Consider the following 20,146-nt stretch of genomic DNA (forward strand, 5'->3'; position numbering starts at 1 on the left):
GTAGTTTTTTTGTAAAAATTCTTTAATTATTTCATGGAGGTAAACATACTTGAATGCTAAATACCTGGCCTTTTGAAATAAATGCAGACCTACCTTGATTTTCACAGTAAGCCTCTATTAATTTCCATGAAACAATGTTTTCACAAATGTAAGGCAAAACAGATGTTAAATTACTTAAAAGAACTCATAATTTAAATAATTAAAACTAATTTGTGTTTAAAGCTATTTGCAGATTTATTAGAGAAACAAATACAAATATGCATTTCTACAGAACTGGTTTTTTTTCCAAAATGAGCTTAAAACTTGTTCCACAGTTTTTACTTGTTTATATATCTATGGTAACCCAAGTATTGGCTTCTGTACCACTTGTAATGAGACAATTGCCCTTCCATTGCAATTATAAAAAACTATTTAAAAAAAAATTCGGCACATACACGTTAAATATTTTTCCTTAAAAAAATAATCTAATCAAAATATTGAATACTTTAGATTTAAACAATATTTTATTTACAAATCTGATTTGATTACTTTATTAATTACACAAGGTAATGCTTCAATTTTCAAGAACAGTTTTTTTTTTAATATATAGACCAGTGGAATGATATCTAGTAATATGTACTACACTTCATTTTTTTCAAAATTAACATGACAAGTTTTCTAATACTTTCATTTTTTTTTTGGAAAAAAATGTTATTTTATTGGGGCACATATCTGATGAAACAAAAAATAACATGCAGAATTCCAAAAATAATCTGTTAAAGTAATATGATACTTACCCTTTATGTAATAAGACATCTATGAACAACAGTGCATAACAATATTATGTATTCATGTTTATGAGAAACCAAGCAGGAGGCAAAATGAGTTCATTCTGCTTTCTAATCATGTGCAATTTCATATGGCTGTTTGCATCATTTAAATAAAGTGTGTACATTAAATTTCTAAGACTGCATTGCACCCAAAATTATTATGGATAGCCATGCTTGCCCTGTATTTAATGAGTGATGAATTTCTCCTACTAACAGAGTAACTGGTCTCAAATCGTGTCTGTGATGTAAATAGTATTAAATTATATTTTCATTTCTTTCAATTGCTGCCTTGGAAAGCAAAAATTCCCTTCTTGGAGAAGACTTACAGTAAGTAAAATTTACTTAAGGACTCAGTGAGGAATCAGCATGTGAATTAAGAATGCAATATAAGAATGGATTAAAAAAATGTGATTATCAGTACCTTTGTTGAAACCTATTACCACCATTAAAATTTCCAAGGAAAGATAGGGCCTGTAACATAGGGATTCCATTCATTGTTAAATTACTAAAATCTACCAATTTAATGCTTTCATACTGTTTATTTTTTTCCAATAGAAAAATAAATCTCATACATTAGAAGTGGTACACAAAAAACTGGGATAAAATTTATCAGATTCTTGATAGCACCATTTACACATTCTTAAAGTAAACATTAATATGCACTTTCTTAGAAAGCGATATAAATATATAATACAGGACTTGCTAACCTCTGTTAACCATCTGAATACGATGGAATAATCTATCTCTACTGTGCAGGTAGGCTGTGCATGGTGGTGTGGCAATATAATTTTAAAAGTTTGTTACAGATGTGATGGGAAGCTGGAAGGAGTCGAATAAGCAGAAAAAAGAGCTTAGATCTATTGTAAGCAATGAGTCGAAATGAGCCGTTACAGGTTAGAATTTATCTTTGTTTCTGATCATTCAATGAGAAAATGACTTCCACAGAAATAGATACATTTAACTGTTTCAGGAGTGGGGTGGGTGAGGTGAAGTAGGATTGAAAGTCCTACAGGTAATAGCAATAACTGGAAGTGCAGACGAAATTGGTCTTCAGTGCAAAGAGGAAGGCAGCCGTTTAAAAAGTCTAGGTGCAATGTTGTGGTGCTGAAAGAAAAGCTCCCAGTGATAAAGGAAAAAAAATAAAAACTGCAATGCAACTTCAAGCAGTAATTTTGTGGTGCTGAAAGGACAGCTCCCAGTGTTGAGGAAAAGATCTTGGATCTAGAATGAGGTGTCCAATCTGTATGATAAACAGCACACTGTGTCTCAGAGCGCCCATTCAATCTCAGTAAGTAAATGAAATATTGATTGAAAGTGACCCTGAAACAGAATGCATTAAAAAGACATAGAAAGCTGCAGAACTGAGGTAATTCGTATTCAGCATGTTCACCAGCCTCCCTATAGCAAAACAAGTCTATAAATAGTTGCATTTCATAAGATGTTTGGCCCTTGTATCATCAGTTTTCTCCATTTTGGATCTGTATAGCTGAACAGCCATTGTTACATGCCTACCTGTGGCAGTTTGAAGCCATACTAATTTTCTTGCAGTAAATTAAAGCATCACATCACAAATCAATTCTACATGGTCTATAAATTTCAGAGAATAACTTTTTAGACAGCATGAAGCTGATTTACACATAATGCACACAAACCCTTATCTGTTACCATAAATTAAAATGTAAATATCTTCAATTTAGCTTTCAGTTTTAACTAACATATAACCATGCCAACTAGCAAAAGTTTATAATTCCCATTTACAATTGAAATTGAACTGAGTGCATTTTCAGCAATACTAGCTAATAAAATACACATAATTGTTTAAATGGTTTGGCTTCAAAGTAACATTAATTCCAGATGAAATGCATGGGCTCCACAGTGGACTACTGGAATTTTGAAATAAAAGGTTGAAGATTTGCTAAGACTGAACAAAACATTTTAAAGACCCAACATTTGAAATGCTTCTAATACACATCCTAGATCACTTCCTTTCTCTTTTTCAACTAAGTGGGGCCCCAATCTTCGCCTTTGTTCACTGCTGACTCTGAGACAGCATGGTGAAAGAAATTTACATAGATATTATTTACTGTTAATGTATTATAAATGATCTGAGACTTGTGACATGCAAGGAAAAAATGAGACGGGAGACAAGTGATGCTACATGATGAACTAAGCACATTTATAATGATAAAATGAGTAAATATAATAGCGGCAATGCTAACCACTGATTCCACGAGATACACTATTTGTCAAAACTTACACAGCTACAGAGTATCGACGATAAATAGTCATTACCAATTAACACAGTTTACTACAGCTTTTCTCTTTCATTTAAACAAGCATATCATTCCCTTTTAAAATCATTCTCTAAATAAATATTTAGAGATAGAGAACTCTAAAATGAAATAACAGTCCAATGTTAAAAACTAAAAAAAAAATGAATCTACTCTTACAGTTTGACAGAAATGAATTATTAATAGTGGAAGGGGAAGGGATCAGGAAATAATTTCAAGTTCTCAATGTCCAAAAGTAAATTGCACAGTAAATCAATATGAAATGAAGAGTCCATATAGTTCAATGAACAAAAGGGAAAGTTCATGAGGACAAAGATCACAGTTCAGAGAGAGGCTGGACGAAATTCAGACATGGAGCATCACACTCATTGTTCTTTAATTGGTTGCACAGAAAGGAGCAGCTGGGATGCCATTTAGCTTGCTAGGATGGACGTAATCAATGGGTTGAAGTTGAGATGGAAGTAATTCTCTTTTGTAATTCAGTTGCTCAGCCAGATGATCCAGAGGTAGCCAGCATTTTATTTTTGTCCATTGAATTTAAGACTGCATGCACAGCATGAGGAGGTGCTTGGGGATGGATGCCCCTATGAGTGGCCTTGAGTGGGCAAACTCAGAGGTTAACAGATGGTGTGTCAAATGGCCTGGACAGTTGGCACTCAGGAGAGGTACAGAAGAGGGTGACAGTTGTTGGGTCTTGGGAACAAAGGCTTACTTTGAAATGACCTGTCAAAAAGCCTGACAAAGGTAGATCACACTACCTCTCAAGATAAACTGCCTCTTCTAAATAAGCATGCAGGAAATACTGTCTGGTTGGTGACATAAAAATGCTCCACAAAACATGCAAATTACCGAGTATTAGAAACTGCATTGGCTGCTAGCGCCATGCTGCAAAGACTCCATCATGGGAGCAAACAGCTAAATCACAGATAGCTTCACAGTAAAATCTACATTCACAATACTAATAGGTTTCTAGTGTTAACAAATTATACACAATTATAAGCTCTTAAAATGCAACATACTTATCAAGCAGTTGCAGATAATGAAACATTATCAGCTATCAATAATTTGTTGGCACTTTCACTTTTGTTTATAAAATTTCCAATACACTGTACCACAGTTATGTGTCTAAACAGTGAGGATGTTAATGGAGTAATGACTGTTCTACTGGCCAGGCGATGGGATCAGTAGTGAATTCAGTGCTTAAAAACAAATGTACAAACCTCTGAAGAGGTGGGACTCCATGTGAGAACTTTTGTTGAACTTACAAATGATGAAGAATGGGCCATGGCCAGCATGCAGCATTATTTCCATTGTCTAGTTCAGATGGAGAACAGGTGCTTTTATTGATCTGTAAACTTACCAATATAATTTTCCACAGTTTTAACCTTTTAAATATTTTACAGTGCTTTTATGCAACTATATTGCTTTTTGATCATTTTAAATTTAAAACTTATTTTCAAAATATTGTTTCCTACTTCACTGTGCCCTAAGCAGGAAGTAAGACTTACATGACAGTGCTTTGGCCTCACTCCATTTTAGGTCACTGACCCCACCATACTCAACCTAACAGTAGTTAATTTAGTGTTATCTAGAACTAATACTGAAAACTATACGCATATCCCTGTCTACATTCAATCATTAAACTACAATAATGCTGGTAAAATGGCAGGCTTAAATCTTACACTAGAAACACCTCTGACAAATATACACAAGCAAAGTATAGAGAACAAAACAGATCAAGAAAAAATTCTTTCTATGAAACATCTGGTAAAACACATATTATTTACATATACACATTGTCAACATAGTCGCATTCATTTGCATAATTATATATTAATAACAGAAAAACTTCACTTCTGCAAAGTACAGTACATCCTTCTTGAAAATGGGGTAAAGGAGGGGTTAAAACAATCTGATGTACAATCGGGGCACTCAACCCACTTTCTGAGGATTGGCAGCCCGAACTCCTTGCTCATATGTGATCCTTTGTGTAATTAAATACTGAGCAGCCTGTGTTGCAGCTGGTGTTCCAGTAATGGTTACCTTCCGATTCCTTGTGCCAGGTACGAATTCTCCTTTTTTGGAGATCTGTATCCTTGCACCAGTCAACTCCTGGTATTCCACTAATGTTTTCCCTCCTTTGCCAAGTATTGCACCAACTAAGTTTTCTGGCACTGCTATTTCAACTACATCCTTTGATCCATCTGTGGATTTTTCTGTTCCTAGAATGGCACTGGCAGCTAGGGGAGAAGCAGCTCCAAAATATCCATTGGTTGCAGCAGTAGCAGCAGCCAGGCTACCTAATGCAAATGTCCCCGCCGTACCACCAGCTGTGCTGCCACTGGCTGAGGCTTCACTGGCATAGGTGGCCAACAAATTGGCTGCTGCTGCTGCTGGGTTGGCACTGGCAGCTGCTGCAGCCAAGGCCCCTGTTGCTGCCGCTTGACTGAGACCTAAACCTAATGTGTTGAGATTATATCCGTAGCTGGCTAAAGTATTAAGTGCAGAGGTGATGGCCACCAGGTCATTGCCTGTGAAGCCAGATAAAACTGCTGGAAAGGCTGCAACGCCAGCAAGGTTAGCATGTCCTAATAGCCCTGCGGCTGCTGCAGCGGTTGGTAACACTTCAGCAGTGTTTGCATAAGGAGATCCGGTTGGATTGGAATTTGCCACTGGACCTGTAACATTGGCATAACTGATATTGAGACAGCTGCCACTCTGTGGATCCTCTTGTATCTTCTGGATGATAAGTTCAACAGCTTTTCGGTTTTGTTCAGGTTCTCCACTCACAGTGACAACCCTCTCTTGCAAGTTGATCCCATCAGGTTTCTGGGAAAGCTGCACCCAAGCCCCTGACTGCTCCATTATAGCCTTCACAGTAGCACCTCCCTTCCCTATTATCAGACCTGCTGTGCTGTTGGGAACTATAATCTTTACCTGTAATTAAAAAAAATACGTATAAATAATACTTCTGTTTTGCGCATATACATTATATTACTTTGCTATCCTAGCAAAAGTAAAATAAGTGAAAATTAATTTAAACATAATTTATGAAAGACAGAAATAGCACAACTTCTAAAGTGACTTTTATCACATTTTAATACACTTATCTTGTAAAATCAGAATTTTTAAAAGAAAATGCAATTTTCAGTTTAAAATTATTAAACAGAATTTTCCTTGAGATTTGTTGCATTTTGCAGTACAACTTATAAGAAATTAGTATGTTTTAAAAAGAGGGTATCATAACTATACATCAATGGCAACATTTTTATATAGCTTCAAAATAAAAATAATGTGGATATTCTTCACCTATTGTAGCTTTAAGAATACCTTTGGTCTAAAACATATAAAAACAAAGAGTGCAGGATTATGATGCAAAGTTAGTAAAGATAAAAGTAGAAAAGTTCTAGCTTGAGTCCATTCAAAAAATTAATTTCATGTTCCTTATCACCTAGTAATTTTTGTGTTATTCAAAATTTACTTGTTTCATGACTAATATTTTCTGAAACCAATAATTACTAGTAGTATTTTGATTTTTCACCTAAACTGACACACAACATATAACTATAAAAATAACAAATATTTCTAAATAATTAATATAAAAAATTTCAGTCACTTTGAGGTAGGTCTTGAAGGGTATTTGACAATATTCCCTGGCTGTTCTACTTAAATTTGTAAAATGACTATTTTAGTTAGATACTTTTCTTTCTGGCAGTAATAGCTACATTTTAAAAAATAGGGCTTACAACCATATTATCAAAGGTGACTGAAAAATTACTGGAGTCACATGAATACTTACAATGATCCAATGTGACCATATGAAGTATAGGCATTTTAGCTAATTTGTATTGAAACATCCACCCACGAAACCCAGCCTAGTTTGATTTATTTAAGTACAATCAAATACTATTATAGAAAGTATAAAATCAGTAGGGTAGTTACCATAACCCCTGAAATTAAAATATAAATATTAAAATTTTTATTTTGGTGGCACAAAGATCCCCATGGTGTTGTTTTATGACTCCTTGGGTAGGTCAGAGACTGTGAGTGCTGTGTCGCTGACAAAGCGCTAAAGGAACCACCTTCCCCGTTCTAGATATTAAAATGGGCAGGTTGAAATAATTTATTGAAAAATGAACAGGAATTAGTTGAGATATTCTATGAAATATTTCACCAGCTAGTTTTTAGCAAGTATTGCCATGCTCTCTTTAAGACAAATATTTTAAAGAAATAACAGCCATGCAATTTTGCTCTTGAAGGTAGCAGGCAGTGAAAATATAAATTCGAATTCCAGACTGGGTCATCTCATAAATATGTTTACATGTATTAACACGCATGTACATTCACGCACAACTTTTCTTTTCCACACCTATAATTGATAGGAACAGGATTTTGTTTCATTCCAGTTTGTGTATAAAATAATTTCATTTTAAATGGAAACAACCTAAACTGTCTAGAAACATTTTTTAGAAATATCAAATATATCCTTCATATCCCCGATTAAGTGCATTGGATTTCAAGAGGTAGACAGAGAAATAATTTTTTAAAACATGTTAATTTGTTAATTTTGTTCACAGACCTTTTTTATAGAAACATATGTTTGAAATGCTATATAGTATGTTAGTATTATAATTAGAAAGTTAAACCATGATTACCCCTTATACTAATTATAAAGATGAATTAGAATCATCCTTCTATTTTACTGTGCACATGAAGTATTGAGAAAATGTACTTTTAAGGGTTTAAATACGTGAATGTTAAATATGATATTTTACAAATAAGTACTTCTTTTCAAAATCAGAACATTTTTTATACCGTTGAAAACATTTATATACTGGCAAAATGTAGTGTTTTAACATAATTTTTATGTTTTAACACAATTTTTGCAAAGAAAAATATATTAATTAACCAAAACTTTCAAAAGAGCTGTTCTTCAATTAGTTTAAATTCTAATACCACTTTTGTTTTGCCCAGCGTAGTAATTACCTGCATGATTATAAACCAAGAAGAGACGAGCACATGAAAGTTTAACTATGGGAACTGTTCTACACACTGTCAATAAAAAGTAATGAAATATATAAATTTAAAATATCTTAAAATCGCCTTACGCTTCTATGAGATGTGGAAAGGTAATACTAATTTCTACTACACTGCACACCAGTCCACCAGTCTTCTACTATATTTACTGTTCTATTCTTCCAAAAGAACTTGCAGATGTGTGCAAAGTACTTTCATTATTGCACATTAGTCTGTCCTTTCTTTTATTTGTCCCATTAGTCATTTTTCTTTCTTTTCAATATTCAAAGATGCTGAAATAATGCATAGTTCAGAAATGGTGTGTAAACTTTTCATAAAAGTAAACACCTTGCAAAATATCTGTCTCTTTGTAAACTGAAAAATGACACCATCCCATCTATCTTTATATTAAAGATATCCTTCTAATACAAATTAGACACACACGCACACACAAATAAAGTCATCTTTATGTAATAAGTACTATTCCCTGGATTTTAGTTTTAACTATTTGAAATTATCTTATATAAAATACTGTCAGCCATAATTGCTATTTTATCAAATAGTGATGTGGTCCCCAAATTTTGTTGGTAGAACTTACATCTGTCCACATATAACTTAATAAGGGTGTGTTATGATTTAAGAGAAAGTATTAATGATTGCATATTAATATTAGTAGTAGCACTCCTTAATTTTAGATAGTAATAAGTCTACATAAGATTACTGATCTTAGAAATTAAATTAAAAAATTAAGGAAAATATAAATATAAAAAAATATTAAATTCCAAATAAAAAAAATATAAATACTGAATAGCCTAGCCAAAGGAACATGTCACCCAACTTTTGTTTTTGACCCAAGAAAATGAAAAAGCTCTCATGGGGCTCCTGAGTGACTCAGTCAGTTAAACGTCTGACTCTTGGTTTTGGCTCAGATCATGATCTCATGGTTCATGAGTTTGAGCCCCACGGGGGGCTCTGCGCTGACAGTGCAGAGCCTGCTTGGGATTCTTTCTCTCTCTGTCCCTGTCTCCCTCTGCCCCTCCCCTATATGCTCTCTCTTTCTCTCAAAATAAATAAAATAAATACATACATACATACATAAAATTTTTAAAAGATGTGGAACCTTAAAAAAAAAACCTCTCAGATTTATACTTTTTTTCTTGAAGAATTAAAAAATATGTATGTATCTATTTGCACACTTAATATGGACACTAACAAGAAACACACTCTGAAAATGAGAAGTTGAGACAAAAAGAAAAATGAATCCATTTGCATAGTGTCTCAGAAAAGTAATGTTCTAGTGTCATTTTATGTGTCAGGCCAGAGCCAAGAAGAAGTGAGGCACTAATGTGGAAGCCTGGAGATAGCAGCCAACTGAATACTGGGTAGGGTAGGGAAGAGAAAAGGAGGGTGGAAAATTATATAAGATGGTCTACTTGTTTATTTCTTAGATGTAGGAATATAGCATTTACCAATGAAAAAGTCTGTGCATTGATAGCATTTGCAATACTGACTCACCTATGAATATGCATACTTATCTCTAAATCTTTTTTTTTAATGTTTACTTTTTAGAGAGAGAGAGAGATAGGGCACGAGTGGGAGAGGAGCAGAGAGAGAGGGAGACACAGAATCCAAAGCAGGCTCCAGGCTCTGAGCTGTCAGCACAGAGCCTGATGGTGGCTCAAACTCACGAACTGCGAGATCACGACCTGAGCCAATGTCGAATGCTGAACCCACTGAGCCACCGAGATGGCCCTCTATACTTATTTCTAAAGAATTGAGAATAACAATAATAATAATAAAGCTGGGTCCTAGACAGCACACAAGTCATTTGGTGTAACATATACCAACTAAATCAGACATAATGTTGACAGTTATAAATCAGTTTTCAGAACTATACTCTAGAGTTGCTACCATCAATTCAATCTTTTATGGAATACTGAGTGGCCCAGGTCCTGTGTTGGGAGTTAGAGATAAAGGATATATATGACAGTGCTCCTACCTGTAAGGAAATTATAGATTAGTTGTAGAAAAAACGATGTGTAAATGCAACAGTGCAGTGAAGTCTTAAAAGTGCTGGTATATAAGGGCATGAAGAGTACAAAGTAGACACAAAGCCTAACTGGAAGGAGAAGGAGTAAGTAAGAAAACCTCTGAGAGACAGTGATTATATTTATCTAAATGTCTTTCACATTTTTTGTACTCTAAGAATCCTATTCTCAGATCTACCCTATGACCCAGAAATTGCACTGCTAGGAATTTACCCAAGGGATACAGGAGTGCTGATGTATAGGGGCCCTTGTCCCCTAATGTTTATAGCAGCACTTTCAACAATAGCCAAATTGTGGAAAGAACCTAAATGTCCATCAACTGATTAATGGATAAAAACATTGTGATTTATATATACAATGGAATACTACATGGCAATGAGAAAGAATGAAATATGGCCTCTTGTAGCAATGTGGATGGAACGGGAGAGTGTATGCCAAGTGAAATAAGTCATACAAAGACAGATTCCATATGTTTTCACTCTTATGTGGATCCTGAGAAACTTAACAGAAGCCCATGGGGGAGGCGAAGGAAAAAAAAAAAAAGGTTAGAGAGGGAGGGAGCCAAAACATAAGAGACTTAAAAACTGAGAACAAACTGAGGGTTGATGGGGGGTGGGAGGGAGGGGAAGGTGGGTGATGGGTATTGAGGAGGGCACCTGTTGGGATGAGCACTGGGTGTTGTATGGAATCCAATTTGACAATAAATTTGATATTAAAAAAAGAATCCTATTCTCTATTATCAGACATTCCCGTAAGGTTGCTCTCTGTTATCTCTGTGTTGGAGAGCTCCCATTCGAACCTAAACCTATTTGAATAGTAATCGTGTGCTTAAGTATTGTTTTTAAACAAAAAAATCTTTACTTAAATTTTCCCTATTCCTAGACTTATAATTATGCATTATCAAATAAACATGAGATAAGATTAACAATATAATTATACTAATTTTACTAGCATCAACTGCTTTTCAGGGGGAAAAAAAAAGTAATTAAGTGACTATTTCTCTATGTGCAGCCAAAGAAGAACTTCTATTGGAATCCAGTATCAAAACCACTAAATAGGTAGGTTTTAATGTTGATATGTTTCTGATTAAAAATAAGTATTAAGACAAACAAATTTACTCCTTTGCCAAATATGACCTGTAACTCATCATGGTTTTATAAAACAATGAGAGTGTCTGTAGTCACATTTCATCATCACAGCAGGAAAATTACCTATTTCATAAAGCCATACCTTAATATACATGCAAAACAAGGTCCATTATAATTTAAGATATCTCAATGAATAGCATGTACTATTTTATTTAGGGCTGCCATATTATTTGGCACATATGCATGGACTTACATTTGTAAAGCAATGACTATCAATAGTGGATACTTTTCATTCATTCATTCGTTCATTCACTCACTCATCCATCCAACATCTGATCTTCCTTCTTCTGGCAACAGACCCCAGTTTTCCTTTGGAGGCACCCTTTCTCATTCTTAGCACATGTTCTTCCGGTAAGGCTGACAACTTTCCAATGCTCTAGCAGTGGAAACACAACAAAGCTTGACACATCAAAATTCCCACACCCCTGGCAGGTATTGATTTGGGATTAAGAACATGATCCAGGATGGCCCAGTAAGAGTGAACCTGAGAATCTGGTAAAACTGATGGGACAGAGATAGTAGTATTTCTAATCTAGCAGAGCATAAGCCTGACAGTAGTATCTCGCCACCATATGGAAAGAGAAAAAACCTGACTGAAAAATAAAGTTAACCGAGATAAAAGGAAACTCCAGAAATGGAGAGAGAAAATTTCTGACAGCATTCTGGCATCTGAATCTAACCATGTCTAAAGCCTGCCCAGATCAATGTAATTCCCTTTTTTAAGCCACTTTGAGTTGGATTTCTATAATTTAGAACAAGCCAACTGGTATATTAGAAACTTTTACACTCTTACTATATCATATATTATTTGCCTATCTAAAAGAAATAGCATATTTTGTTGTATGTCTTGATGCTTTAAAAATCAAGACATTACCAAGATATACCCTACATGATCTAAAAGAATAAATCTCTTTCATTTCCCTAATGTACACCTTTGGCTGCTGAGGCAGCATTTAGTAGTGTCCAATGAAGATGCATGTGTCATTTGGGGATCTATCTTGAATTGCTGACTAAAGTAAATTGAAAACATCTTTTCCTTTGATTATAGATTTTATACCGATTAACAACTGCCTTCTGAAAAGTGTGAATTTGACAAAATATGTACAGGATTGCTACATGAATACAAAATATTGAAATAAAAAAAAGCAACTCTTCTAACTTTCTATTAGTCTGTTTAATCTTCCCACTTTTGATAATCAAATCAAAGGCAATACAGTTTTCATAAACATGCATAGTATGACTGTAAATGCCATGCTGTCTTTTCTTAGATATCTTCACCCTCTTTTTCCCCACCACTACCAACACCAGGTTTGAAACCCAGGAGCCATCTGTGCCTTTTCTTGCTCCCTAGATGTCTACATCCTGTTATGTACTATTGATTTTTTTTCTCTCTGAAATGCTTCTTTTAAGACTGGTATGCTATGCTGAATCCAAACTTTACCTTCTAATTCTTGGATATACTCTATATTCATTGTTTTTCCATGTCTTTGCTTATTGTTTATTCATTTGTCCCAACTGACTGAAATGTTATATACCTATATTCCCATACTGTTCTTTACTTGAGAATGCATATTTTTGCCTCCTTAAATCTGATATGTCCTGTAAGAGCAGTTCAAATGCAATAGCGCTTGTAAACTCAATCCTGGTTCTCTAAAGAAGTGTCAAATACTTCTCTGTATTTCTTATTATGTTACTTATTCTATGCTGGCTTATATTAACATGCAACAGATATTTATCTCTCTCACAAAATTATATTTTCCAGAAAGCCATTATCTTATTTAGTTTTGGATTTATTGTTTGCACTTAATTGACATGATCAGTTGGATAACTGTTTAAAAGATAAAACCAAAAAGTAAAATATAGATTAATAAGAACCAAATAATAAACTATTTAAAAGATTCCATCATGGCCATGCAATTGTGTGTATGTGTGTATGTGTGTGTGTAAAAATAAGGCATCCGGTTCTTAAAACAAGAATAACTTTACCACCTCTAAAATCCAAAATTCAAAGATTATCCTTTCAACTGGAACCATCATATATTAGTAATTCACCAAAATGATCAACACAAAGGGAAAGAGGAGAAGTGCCCGTTATGTGTTCTCTAGAACTTTTAGAAACATGGAATTGTTCCTTTGGCCACATACATGTGAATCTACAAGAAAGGTGACATTATGGACATCAAGGGAATGGGCACTGTTCTAAAAGGAATTCCCCACAAATGTTACCGTGGCAAAACTGGAAGAGTCTACAATGTTACCCACATACTGTTGGCACTGTTGTACACAAACAAGGGCAAGATCCTTGCCAAGAGAATTAATGTACATATTGAGCATATAAACCACTCAAAGAGCCGAGATAGCTTCCTGAAGTGTGTGAAGAAAAATGGTAAGAAAAAGAAGGTAGTCAAAGAGAAAGGTACTTGGGTTCACCCGAAGTGCCAGCCTGTCTCACCCAGAGAATCACACTTTTTGAGAACCAATGGAAAGGAGCCTGAGCTGCTGGAACCCATTCCCTGTCAATTCATGGGATGATAAGTGTAAAAAAAAAATACCTCAAGACTAAAAAAATATTCAAAGATTATATGGCAAACATACTAAAATACACAAAAAGATAAATGCACAGATGTTTTAATCTTACAAAATTACTGAAATCAGTAACACTCATAGATTTATGGTTACTAACATTATGAATGGATGTTGTACTGTGTCAGATGCTTTTTCTGCATCCGATGAAATGACCATATGGTTCTTATCCTTCCTTTTATTAATGTGGTGTATCACATTGATTGATTTGCAAATATTGAACCACACTTACATCACAGGAATAAATCTCACTTGATCGCAGTTAAATGATTTTTTAATGTATTGTTGGATTTGGTTTGCTAGTATTTTGTGGAGGATTTTTCATCTATGTTCATCAGAGATATGGGATTGTAGTTTTCTTTTTTAGTGGAGTTTTTATCTGGTTTTGGTATCAGAGTAATGCTGACTCCATAGAATGAATGTGGAAGTTTTTCTTCCTTTTCTATTTTTAGAATAGTTTAAGAACAGGTATTAACTCTTCTTTAAATGCTTGGTAGACTATGCCTGTGAAGCCATCTGGCCTTGGATTTCTGTTTGTTGGGAGGTTCTTGTTTATTTATTTTTTTATTATACTGATTCAATTTCTTTGCTGGTTATTGGTCTATTCAAGTTTTCTATTTCTTCCTGTTTCAGTTTTGGTACTTTATACAAATGGTGTTACAAAAAGTGGACATCTACATGCAAAAAAAACTGGACCACTTTTTTACAGTTAAGTAAAAAACCACTTTTTTACATTTTATGTTAAAAATGGACTAATGACCTAAATGTGAGGTAAGAAACCATGTAAATCATACAGAAGAACACAGGCACTGTGTTCTATGACATTGGCTGTAGCACTTTCTTTCTAGGTATGTCTCTGGAGGCAAGGGAAACAAAACCAAAATAAACTACTGGGACCTCATCAAAATAAAAAGCTTCTGCATGGTAAGGAGAACAATTGACAAAACTGTAAGGCAAACTACAGAATGGGAGAAGGTATTTGCAAATGGCAAATATACTAACCTGGTTATACTAACCTGATAAAAGGTTAGTATCCAAAATATATAAATAACTCATAAAACTCAACCCTGAAAAACAAATTCCAATTTAAAAAAATGGACAGAAGACATGAACAGACAATTTTCCAAAGAAAAAACACAGATGGTCAACAGACACCTGAAAAGATGCTCAACATCTTTGATCATCAGGGAAATACAAATCAAAACTACAATGAAATATCACCTCAGGGTTCCTGGGTAGCTCAATTGGTCAAGCATCTGACTCTTGATTTTGGCTCAGGTGATGATCTCAGGTTCCTGAGATCGAGCCCTGTGTCAGGCTCTTCGCTGACAGTGCAGTCTGCTTGGGATTCTCTCTCTCCCTCTCTCTCTGCCCCTCTCCCGCTCATGATCGATCTCTCTCTCTCTCTCTCTCTCTCTCTCAAAATAAATAAATAAACTTAAGAAAAAGAGAAAGATAACCTCACACCTGGTCAGAATGGTTAAAATCAACAACACAAGAAACAATAGGTGTTGGCGAGAAAGAGGAGAAAGGGGAATCCTTTTGCACTGTTGGTGGTAATGAAAACTTGTGCATCCACTGTAGAAAACAGTATGGAGGTTCCTCAAGAAGTTAAAAATAGAACTACCCTACAATCCAGCAATTGCACTACTATTTACCCAAAGAATACGAAAATACTAATTCAAAGGGATACATGCACCTCTATGTTCATAACAACATTATCTACAATAGCCAAATTATGGAAACAGCCCAAGTGTCCATCAACTGATGAATGGATAAAGAAGATGTAGTGTAGGTATTCAGCCATCAAAAAGAATGAAATCTTGCCATTTGCAATGACACAGATGGAGCTGGTGAGTATCACACTAAGCAAAATAAGTCAGAAGGACAAATACCATATGATTTCACTCATATACAGAATTTAAGAAATAAAACAAACAAGCAAAGGGGAAAAAAAAAGAGATAGGGAGGCAAACCAAGAAACAGACTCTTAACTATAGAGAACAAACTGATGGTTACCAGAGGGGACGTTGGGTGAAACAGGCGATGGGGATTAAGGCATGTACTTGCTGTAATAAGCAAGCTGTATGGAAGTGATGAATCACCATATTGTATACCTAAAACTAATATTACACTGTATGTTAACAAATTAAATTTAAATAAAAACTTGAGAAAAAAATCACTAACATTATAAGAACTAAATGATTAAATATGCACTATATGCCTTTTCTTAAATGTTCATTGATATATATTATGTTTTTCCTATGATACTTCATAGTTTGTTACCCCTTACCCACTAAGGTTTTGTGGCTAGGCTTCCTTAGCCATCAAAATATAGTCAGATTGGTTCTAAAAGTCCAGAATACAAATATATTAGCATTTCCTTGATTATGTGATTAACTGGATCAATTAATAACATGACTCAAACGACAGTTTCTACTGAGTCATAATCACAATTCATAACTGGTGCAATTACCTCCTACCTCTTTGCCTTGGTTCAAGTAATTACATTTTTACCTCAGAATAATTAAAAGTTTATACTTCATTTTATATCTTCTTTCAAAGAGCCATACTCTATTTCCCCTTGCGGATACAAGATATGAAAGAGAATGACAGACAATACACCTCTTTTCTTGTATCCTTGGAAGAAGACAAAAATTGAATGATAATCCCCATGAAATTTCTAAAGGCAAATAAAGTTTAACTTAACTATATTTTTACTTAATACATTTTTTCACTTTGCCCCTTGAAGCATTATTCAAAGTTTGCTTGTTTTTTTTTTTTTTTTTCTTTTCCTTTTGATGACTGCTGCCTATGTTAAAGACACATCACATCACATTCCAGACAGGGATACACTTAGGTATAAGAAAAATAGGAAAAATCATTTTTTATAGGAAAAGAAAAGCACTTTAAATGATTCCTATTGAGATGCTAAATGCTCTAGACATAATTACGTCAAAAAAGAAAAATACCAGAAGTCAAACAACTATAAAGAAACCATAAAAGTTGTAAATAATAAACTATTTTAGGGAAGCCTATTATTTACAAATGACAATAACTTGCAGTATTGTCTTCTTAATGCTTACTAAACCATATTTTACTAAAATGAGGTTAAATTTCTTGACCTCCCATTTGTCAACATCATCTACATGTCAAATTATCAAAAACCTCTTAGAAATCATTATTATTATTACTATTATTATTTTAAACCATATCTTCTTAGACAAACTGTTTTAGAGTTTACATAATAAGATATATGTTCAGAGTTCTTAGTTCCAATTAGTGAAAAAATGTACTTGAAATATTTGGGCTTTTAATATGAAAACTAATGCTTTTAATTTAATATTTTAAAAGCTGTAATGTCAATTTAAAAAGTGAAAAATAGCTATGAACATTAAAGGAGGGGTTGTGTTCACAGAAGTGGATGATGAAAAGGTATGAAAGATAAGGATAGAGGGAATCAAGAATTCTACTTTGGATATTTTAAGTTTGAAATCCTCATGAAACATCTAAGTGATGACAGCAAGTAGGTGATTGGCTATAGGTCTGGTGATCATAGGAAATTTGAGGTTATTTAAAGCAATAGAAATGGATAAGGTAATTTACGGGAAGGTAAAAGTGAAAAAACTCATTAAATAGTGAACGGTAAAGAACTTTGATAAGAAAATAAAAACTGCTAAAATCAATCAGATATTTAAAATAGAGCAGCAAAATTAATCACTTAAAAAAAAGTGAACCAAATGTACATGAGGTAATGGTCTAACTATTAATCTTTTTTTTTAATTTTAATGTTTATTTACTTTTGAGAGAGAGTGCAAGCGAGTCAGGGAGGGGCAGAGAGATAGGGAGTCACAGAATCTAAAGCAGACTCCAGGCTCTGAGAGGTCAACATAGGGCCTGACATGGAGCTTGAACTCACAAACCGTGAGCTCATAACCTGAGCTGAAGTTGGGTGCTCAACCAACTGAGCCATTCAGGCACCCCTTAATCTCTTTCTTTTAAAAAATGTGTAGTAGTATATATTACCTCTTGGAAATCACTATGGAGAATACATTAAGTTATAAGAGGAACATAAGCTTTGCCTTAGTGTCTATCTCTCCTTTTGTGATCCTTCTGGAAAATAACCGGAAAATATCATATACGAAGAACAGTGTACAGGCACTACATGGAATTATAAAATGATGTGGAAAACAACACAAAATTCTAAAATATATGTAAATGTGTATGTAGAGTTTGGATTAAGTAGTGTAAAATTATATGCAGGTAAAACTGAGATGAAGGGAATAACAGAGACTGAATTTCAGGTGACATTTTTTCCCCCTACCAGGTAAACTTTGTCTTATTTTAATATTTTAAAAGCAGTGTAATAAAAGGAAATAAAAAAGTTACTTCCAAATTAAACTGCTGAATAAACAAATTATGTAAAAGTAGAATAAACAACATATTTAAAATAGTTTTAATACATTTCTTGGTACTCACTGCACAATTATTTATTCAGTGCCTATGGTGTGCCAGGTACTGGTGCAGATGTTGGGGATTTTATAGAAGTCAATAAAAAGAATTAGATCTCCCTTTTATGAAGCTTACAGTCAGGTAGCATCTACCATAAAGAGTACTAAATATTTAAATTTATATTATACAAGTAGTTGAGAAATGATAGAAAGGAGACTTAGAAAATACTTTTAAATTTTAAAATAAGGAAACTTAAAGTCATAGTTTTAAATAAGAATCATGAATTAAAATAAATACCTATCTAGGAAAACCAGAACGTTAATGTTAGAATTTAAAAATTGTTTTAATTCTGAGTTTATTCATGGATTGATTTAATATGCTATGATATAACCAAACTAATTAGATATTTTCAGAAGTAAACATCTCAACTATGTTTGAAAAATCAGTCTCCACTTAAACTTCTGTAAATAGATGAATTTTAAAAACTTGCATAATTTGGACTTTTAATTGTTTTTTCAAATTTTTGATTAAGCCATTTTTACCATTAAAATTAAATGTTATTATTTAGTTGAAAAGCTTGATGTGCAATATTTTTTACCTGATTTAAGGTACTTTGAAGTCAAATACAGGTGCTTACAGGTATTTTATATTTACTAATCATCCTAATACAACACTGCTTATATTTGATTTTACCAACAATTTTTCTGAAGCCAGTACTTTTTTTTTTAAAGATATTACGTGTTTTCATTTCAGTAACATACTAGTAAAGTTTGATAATTTACTATCACAAATGACTATCGTTAAGAAAATGAATATTTCACAAATTATTCTTAATTAACACTGGAGATAAACAAATATTAACATAAAAGGCTACAGAAGAATGCCTGTAATTTAACAAACTGTATTAGTCACAAAACTAAGCTCTTTCCCTAAATATGGATTGAAGTAGTTCACTTCTAATATTTAATAAATCATAAATAAAAACATTAATTTTGTAACTTCTATTACTTGGCTCAAAACAAATTGCAGTTAGTTAATAAAATAGAGCATTTCCTTTTCCAAAATATTTTTAAAGAGTATCTTAAAAAAGTGATATCATCTAATACAAGAAAAAAACAATAGCTAAACCAAACACTTAATAAAATGAATTATAAAGGTATTAGGTTTAGAAGAAAAGATGAAAATGATCAACTTATTATCTCCTAGGATATTCCTTAATCAAAGATAAATTAGAAAAGTAAAAAATGAGAAATAATTGTTTATTCTATAGTGAATAGGTGTCAAACTGTCTAATCTGGCAAAACTACTCTTATCTGAAAGAACATGCAAAGACATTCACATGCTTCCAATTTCTAAGCATTTTAAAAAGTAAAATATTGAAAATAAACTTGATAACTACCCCTTTTATATGGCTTTATTTGAAAGATTACAAAAAATTCTATTGAACTGTACGTGCGTGTGCACGCGCACACACACACACAGAGCAAGAAGACTAATACACATTCCAGAGTACAGAGCATTAAATGCTTTGGCTATATAAATGCATGTATAATGTGCTGTCTTGAGAACACGCTGTGGTGTAAGAATTACTACAGCTATGACTGCAAGAAAAACGTTGATGAAATAAATAAAACACCTTTACCTAGTAGGTAGTCCAGAAAGACAGATAATTGCAAATCTGCCTACTCATGAGCCAATGCCCGAGTCATGTATGGGATGTAAAATAGACGACATTACAGAGTGACTATTTCATTCTTTTTCCCTGAAGTATACCACTTTTTTTTCAATCTGAGTAACTG

At 33.6% G+C, this 20,146-nt stretch overlaps 1 protein-coding gene and 1 pseudogene across 7 annotated transcripts in view; one reads left to right on the top strand and one right to left on the bottom strand.

Moving 5' to 3' along the window:
* Window positions 1-484: 484 nt before the first annotated feature.
* NOVA1 (NOVA alternative splicing regulator 1) overlaps window positions 485-20,146 on the bottom strand; it is a 150,819-nt gene continuing 131,157 nt past the window's right edge. For all 7 annotated transcript variants that reach the window (XM_027065510.2, XM_027065509.2, XM_053224332.1 and 4 more), the window contains one exon: window positions 485-6,037. In XM_027065510.2, the coding sequence (XP_026921311.2) occupies window positions 5,033-6,037 (1,005 nt within the window). In that variant the 3' untranslated portion in view covers window positions 485-5,032. The remainder of the gene's footprint in view (window positions 6,038-20,146) is intronic.
* On the top strand, window positions 13,255-13,861 carry LOC128316006 (60S ribosomal protein L21-like; annotated as a pseudogene).

The sequence above is a fragment of the Acinonyx jubatus genome, chromosome B3, assembly GCF_027475565.1.
Source record: "Acinonyx jubatus isolate Ajub_Pintada_27869175 chromosome B3, VMU_Ajub_asm_v1.0, whole genome shotgun sequence".
In the NCBI taxonomy this organism is placed as follows: Eukaryota; Metazoa; Chordata; class Mammalia; order Carnivora; family Felidae; genus Acinonyx; species Acinonyx jubatus.